Below are 6,000 nucleotides of genomic sequence, written 5' to 3'. Positions count from 1 at the left end.
AGACTGTAAACTTCTCCCCCCCCCCGCGGTGCCGTTCCATGCCGGGCATGGCGCCCTGTCCCTCTCCACTCTCCATGTGTGTGTCCGTGTGTTCCCGCAGCGCCTGGACGGGAGGCAATGCTACGACTACCGGAACATCCGCGTCTCCTTCGGCGCCGACCGCGGCTGCTGCATGGTGGAGCTGGGCAGGACCAGGTGGGCCCCGGGGCCGGGTTAGGTGGAGCCTGAGGTCCCCACGGCTGCAGAGATCTCCGTAAAACACATTTTAACCTTAAAGTCGTAATATTTCAAGGGTAGGAGCAAAGAGGAGAAGATGGAAAGGAAGGAAGTGGGAAAAGAATGGTGTTTGCGTGATGGTTGTAGTTACAAATAATTTATATAATGCAAAATTGTTCACGAGTTTTTATCCCTTTATTCAGTGATCTCGCATTTTGCATTCTTCCCTAAACCAAACGACCCTTTTTTTTCCTGTGTAAAAGTGAAATATATGCATTGACATAAATATTTCATTACAGTTTTCATGGCTGTGTCTCATGTATTCCAGTCAATTTTTAGTCTTAAAAGACAGGAGTATATTCTAGTTCTTAACATTTGGCTCTTTCAGTTGTTGACCGGAGTTTAAATATGTATGACAGGTGTTGAACAAGAAACTGTCAGGAGTGAGAATTACAAACCAGAACCTTAACCACATGCTTTTTCCCCCAAGTATGTGTTTTGTTTCTAGATTTTCCCTGGTATGTTCTGTGGCTTGATGCTTTATTTGCCCTGGCAGGGTTCTTGCACAGGTCTCGTGTGAACTCGTTCCCCCTAAGCCCAGTCGGCCCACGGAAGGTGTGCTCTTCTTTAATCTGGAACTCTCACCCATGGCTGCACCTGGGCTGGAGCCTGGCAGGTAATGAATGCCTTAAATGGACTAAACAGGGATGGCATAAAAGCCACTGCAAAAATATTGAGTTTGGGTTAATTTTGTTCCAACAGACAATCCGAGTTACTGGTGTCACTGAACAGATTACTGGAGCGATGCCTCAGGGATTCCAAATGCATTGAGACTGAATCTCTCTGCGTTGTTGCTGGTGAAAAGGTAGGAAAATTTCATTTCTGGTGGGTTTAAACTAAAAGATACGTGTAGTCCAATTTTAAGTTGGTCTCTGTCTTGTGTTGTATAGTAGAAGTACTGATTTTAGGTGAATATAAAGATCTGCTCACCTCATTTGAGAGGTATTTTTAACTGGCATGTCTACATAGGCTTTCTGAAGTAGCTGGGACCCTACAGAATGGTGTTTAAATTGTGCTGAAGTGCTACATACTTTGTCATAATTAAATCTGGCTATCTTCAAATATACCAAGGTCTCTCATCTTAATCAAAGACCTAAGGAAAATATACTGGCTCTTTTTCTGGTTAAAAAAATGAACTAGTTTTGGAAAAAAAACAAACAACCACAACTTCTGTAGAATTTATGTAGAATACAGTAGAACACAGTTTTGTATTTTTTGTGTTTTTGTCAGGTTTGGCAAATTCGGCTGGACATGCACCTGTTAAACCATGATGGCAACATCACTGATGCTGCCAGCATAGCAGGGATTGTAGCTCTGTGTCATTTCCGCAGGCCAGATGTGTCTGTGCAAGGAGAGGAAGTAACTGTGGTAAGTTGTTTTTGGTTTTTTGTGGTTTTTTTTTTAATTTCCTGAAATTTCTTTTGTCATTTTAAAATCAAACTAGTTTCATAAATAACTGTATTCTGGGCCAATTCCTTTCAAAGTACACTCCTGAGGAGCGTGATCCTGTCCCCTTGAGTATCCACCACATGCCCATTTGTGTCAGTTTTGCCTTCTTCCACCAAGGGTAAGATTTCGAGGTCTTATGTACCCACATAAGGGGTATAAACCTTGTATACCCCTAGTTATTAATGTGCAAACCAACTCCTTTGTTTAATTGTGTTTAAGGGTAGTAAGATGCCTCGAATTCCTACTGTTGCCTCATATTTCAAACCTTGGTTCTAGGACCTATTTGTTGGTGGATCCAACTGAACGTGAGGAGCGGGTGATGGATGGGCTCCTCGTAATTGCCATGAACAAACACCATGAAATTTGTACCATCCAGTCCAGTGGAGTGGTCATGCTGCTGCAGGATCAGGTAAACCTTTGCTCTGACCAGTCCTTCTGTGGTGTATAGACTGCTTCCTGTGCTGCAGTCTTGATGTGGAAATATCCATGACATTTGGAAGCTGAGGAATCTACCAACTCTGATTTTATTGGAAAATATGTAATTTTTTTTAGTGGAAGAGCATAGTACTGTGTACCATGCTGCAGAAGGGATGTAGAAAATGCATAGTTTTTGGTCAGATAAGCATCTTGTTATTTTCCCTGTGATTTGGCTGAAAAAGCCTGCAAATTATTTCCAGTTGCACTCTGGAGGCTGTTAAATATTTTGCATGTCTCAGTGAATCCAGTCCTCATGCTGAGGTGCCATATTGTGTTTGTAATTCCTGTGATTTAAATGTTTGTGATACTTATGATGCTCTGTAGTTTCAGTTAAAAACTTTTATCGATTTCCTGGTTGTAAGCTGCTTTTTGTATGTGTAACAAACAGATTCTGAGGTGCAGTAAAATAACAGCTGTTAAGGTCGCAGAAATAACAGAACTGATTCAGAAAGCCTTGGAAAATGACCAAAAAGCCAGGTGAGTGTTTTGGGAAGGGACAGAAATGGGGGTTTTTAGGAAATGTAGTAAACTAAACTAATGGTACATCGTGGTTTCAGCAGCAAATTGTCTTCACTTGTATTTGCTTTAAATAGCAAGCATTTGTATATTAGAACTTGAAAAGAGAACCAATTTTGGATTATCCTGAAATAATGTCTGTCACTGAATGAGCAGGAAAGAAGGTGGGAAGTTTGGCTTTGCAGAGTCCATCCCCAACCAAAGGATCACTGCCTTCAAAATGGAGAGTGCTGCTGTGGACACCAGCGACGTGGAAGAACAGGCTGGAGAAATCATTGCGAAAGCTGACCCTCCTTCAGAAGTGTATCTTTTCCAGGTTATTGCTCAGGGGAAAACCAGGCTAAACACTCATCTGAGATTCCTCATAGCTTAGGTAGCCATATAACCTTGAGAGGAAATATAATCATCCTGGTCTTGGTTCAGTCTGCTTTTAATTCCTTGCCTAAAGGGCAGAGTTGAGGCCAGAACTGTGATTATTACAGTGACTGGAGAAGTGGCACTCTGAACTCCCCTTTAGGGCTGTTCTGCCCGGCTTATGAACCACCTGGTTTGCTCTCAGAATACAAAGAAATTTACCAGCAAACACCAAGGTTTTTCTTAACTCCTGCAGTTTTGCCAGTCCAGTAGTGCACACTCCTGGGACAGCCCAAATTGGGGAAGGAATAGAGAGCTCCTGGGGAGACCTTGAAGAATCTGAGAAGGAAGAAGCAGCAGAAGAGGAAGGTGAAAGTGAGGTGGCTGCTTTTGCATGTGAGAAAATGGAGACTGAGGATACAAGTACACTGAGGGAAACTAAGAGTAGTAAGTATTTGTTTTTCTTTATATCAAATCTTATTATATCACTTCATTACAGTTAATAATTAAATTGTGAAAGGTCTCTAGGAGGAAAGAACCATTGTAGCCATTTCACACATTTGCTAATTCCACTTGACCCAGTCAGTTCTTTTCAAAACTTGATTTCTGTAGTAGGGGGAGGGCTCCAAATGAATCAGTAGCCCCTCTATTTAAAAATGCTGTGGTTATTATTTACAGGGGTTGTTTGTACAAAACTGACCAGCAGTTTGGGGTTGGTGGGGTTTGTGTGTTTTTTAGAGGAGCCCATTGTACTGTCTGACAGTGAAGAGGAAGAAGTTGTCATTCTGGAACCACAGGAACTACCAAGGAAAACAAGGTAACCAGCTAGTGGAATTGGGAGGGGAAAAGAGTTTGTAAGGAGTATTACCAGGAAGGACAGAATTTTGACAAGGCCAAGAAAGATTTCAGTGGATCAAAGGGAATACAGATAGAGAGCAAGGAAATTTAAATCTAGGCTAAATCTCTGGTCTTCTGTTTTGGGAGGCCAGAGCCTGGCTGGCCTGCAGCTGCCTGAGATGGTTTTGGCTATTTGACTTGTTTTAGTCCTTCCAGAGGGAGTGAGAGCATACAAGTGGATCTCAGTCAGAGGCTGCAGACATTACCTGTACTGTACTACAGCTGATGTTGAGTTTTATCTCCAAGAAGTGAGATTTGCTGCTGTATCCATGGAAACCCTTGTTGTTAGTGCATTTCCAAAAGATTAACGTACACCTTGGCCCCAGGCATGGTGGGTAGTTGCCAAGTTATGGATAATCAGCCTCTGTTATTTTGAAAAGCTGTTCAGTATGCTTCTCTGATACAACTGTTGTTTGCTGACAGAACACAGACAAGCTCCAAACAAGAAAATCCAAGTAAGAAAGCATTTAACAAAAAGAGAAGAAAGAAGAGAACTTCTCGTTAAAGCCATCAGCCCTCCTCCAGGAACACTATATAATATGGATTTTGGTGTATTATTACTGAGCTTATTTTTGTAGATAATTTTATTTCCTCCCCTCCCAATACTTGGTTCTGCTTTTATGTATATGTTAAACAATTGTACACAGATTTAAATAAAAAAGGTGCCTGTAACTGAAATCCTAGGTTTGGCATCCAGGTGCAGCAAAAATGCACCTAGTTCAGCTTTCTTCACAGGGGAAAATCAATGTACTGTGATTAAAACCTTCTTGCCTATTACTCCACATCTTACCTTGTACTCAAACCACTTTGAAAACACTATGAAAATCACCAGAAATGCCTGGACTTAACAAACTAGCACAGAACTTCAGCAGTGGAGTTTTGTTAAATGTTTAATTAAATATTACATGCAACAGACAGGAATGCTGCTTGAACTATAGGCAAAGAGTTATCTCTCAATTTAGGATCAGGCACAACAAAGAGACAAGGAGGATTGCAAAATACCTGATCTGGGCACTGTTTGCAAACAAGGGACCCTGGAAACACACACATATTTACAAAGTGAAGCAGGGCTATTTTACAGGTGACCTCAGTGTTACATGAGCTGTGAACAGGAGAGAAATTACTGTTACAGATTTTACATTCCCATTCCCCCAAGCACTCTGGAATCTTAATGTAAAAAAAAAAAACCAAAAAACCAAAACCCCAAACCATATGTATATAACATTGCTCCCAGCCAGGCAAAGCTTGAGTCAAGTTGTGCTCTTTCAGGCAGGGACCAACACACGAAACCTCTTTTCTCCAGGAGCGAAACCAGTGCATTTTCTTAGTGTCAGTTCTTCCAACCCAAAGTCACTGTCCTGAGTACAAAAATAGGTGAAGATGCAGTTCCTTTTTAGTTGTGTAGTACCACAAGACTGTAAACTTCTTCAGAAAAAAGAACAGTATTTTTTGCACTGCTGTTTTTCCCTTCTTCACACATAGCATCCCTGTATTCCTTAGAGCCTTTAGTTGGAAAGAAGTTAACCTGGATAGGCTTAACAGTAGTACAGTACAACCTGGGATATTTTGTTCAAGGCTTAGAAGCAGAAGCTGGAATTTTCCCATATTAACTTTGGAAAATGAGAAGGTGGAAAAAGATAGCATTTAATAGCAGAAGCAAGAGCTACCCTGAGGAAGGAGGAACATTGTGGGCAGAGATGCCAGCTCCTGACAAGATTTTTTGTTAGGCTGCAGAAGTTGTGTTGATAATGGTGAAAATAAAGCTTAGGGAGCATGGAATTTTTCTGTGGTACGGGAACAGTAAGGGAACAAATTCCATTGAAACTTGAGCACAGCTCTTTGATTAAGCACTAAATTAATACTAAAACCCACTGAAGTCTCTTCACCTACTGCTACTTTTTTTCTGGAGAAAATACTTCATAAGCTTCCTTTTAAATTACCCCTCCAAAGTTGGTATTTCTCAGTGGTCTTGGAATACACCACAGAAAGGAAGGGGAAGGCAGAACCCAGTTTCCCAGGAAGAGCACTGTT

The 6,000-nt window shown here is 41.4% G+C and overlaps 1 protein-coding gene across 4 annotated transcripts in view; it reads left to right on the top strand.

The window, feature by feature from the left end:
* Window positions 1–4,678, top strand: part of EXOSC9 (exosome component 9) — a 5,059-nt gene extending 381 nt beyond the window's left edge. The window contains exons 2-13 of one of the 4 annotated variants that reach the window (XM_039723033.1): window positions 101–195; window positions 773–892; window positions 979–1,081; window positions 1,507–1,644; window positions 1,761–1,843; window positions 2,002–2,134; window positions 2,591–2,679; window positions 2,875–3,021; window positions 3,329–3,519; window positions 3,811–3,889; window positions 4,216–4,300; window positions 4,393–4,678. In XM_039723033.1, the coding sequence (XP_039578967.1) occupies window positions 101–195; window positions 773–892; window positions 979–1,081; window positions 1,507–1,644; window positions 1,761–1,843; window positions 2,002–2,134; window positions 2,591–2,679; window positions 2,875–3,021; window positions 3,329–3,519; window positions 3,811–3,889; window positions 4,216–4,258 (1,221 nt within the window). In that variant the 3' untranslated portion in view covers window positions 4,259–4,300; window positions 4,393–4,678. Of the gene's footprint in view, window positions 1–100; window positions 196–772; window positions 893–978; window positions 1,082–1,506; window positions 1,645–1,760; window positions 1,844–2,001; window positions 2,135–2,590; window positions 2,680–2,874; window positions 3,022–3,328; window positions 3,520–3,810; window positions 3,890–4,116; window positions 4,301–4,392 lie in introns of those variants that run through there. The other 3 variants (XM_039723026.1, XM_039723011.1, XM_039723018.1) reach the window with 3 other exon arrangements.
* The last annotated feature ends 1,322 nt before the right edge of the window (window positions 4,679–6,000 follow it).

This window comes from Passer montanus, unplaced genomic scaffold, assembly GCF_014805655.1.
Source record: "Passer montanus isolate IOZ18808 unplaced genomic scaffold, ASM1480565v1 scaffold108, whole genome shotgun sequence".
Classification (NCBI taxonomy): domain Eukaryota; kingdom Metazoa; phylum Chordata; class Aves; order Passeriformes; family Passeridae; genus Passer; species Passer montanus.
The sequence above is the reverse complement of the archived record's forward strand: the minus strand, read 5'-3'. Positions and strand labels throughout refer to the sequence as shown.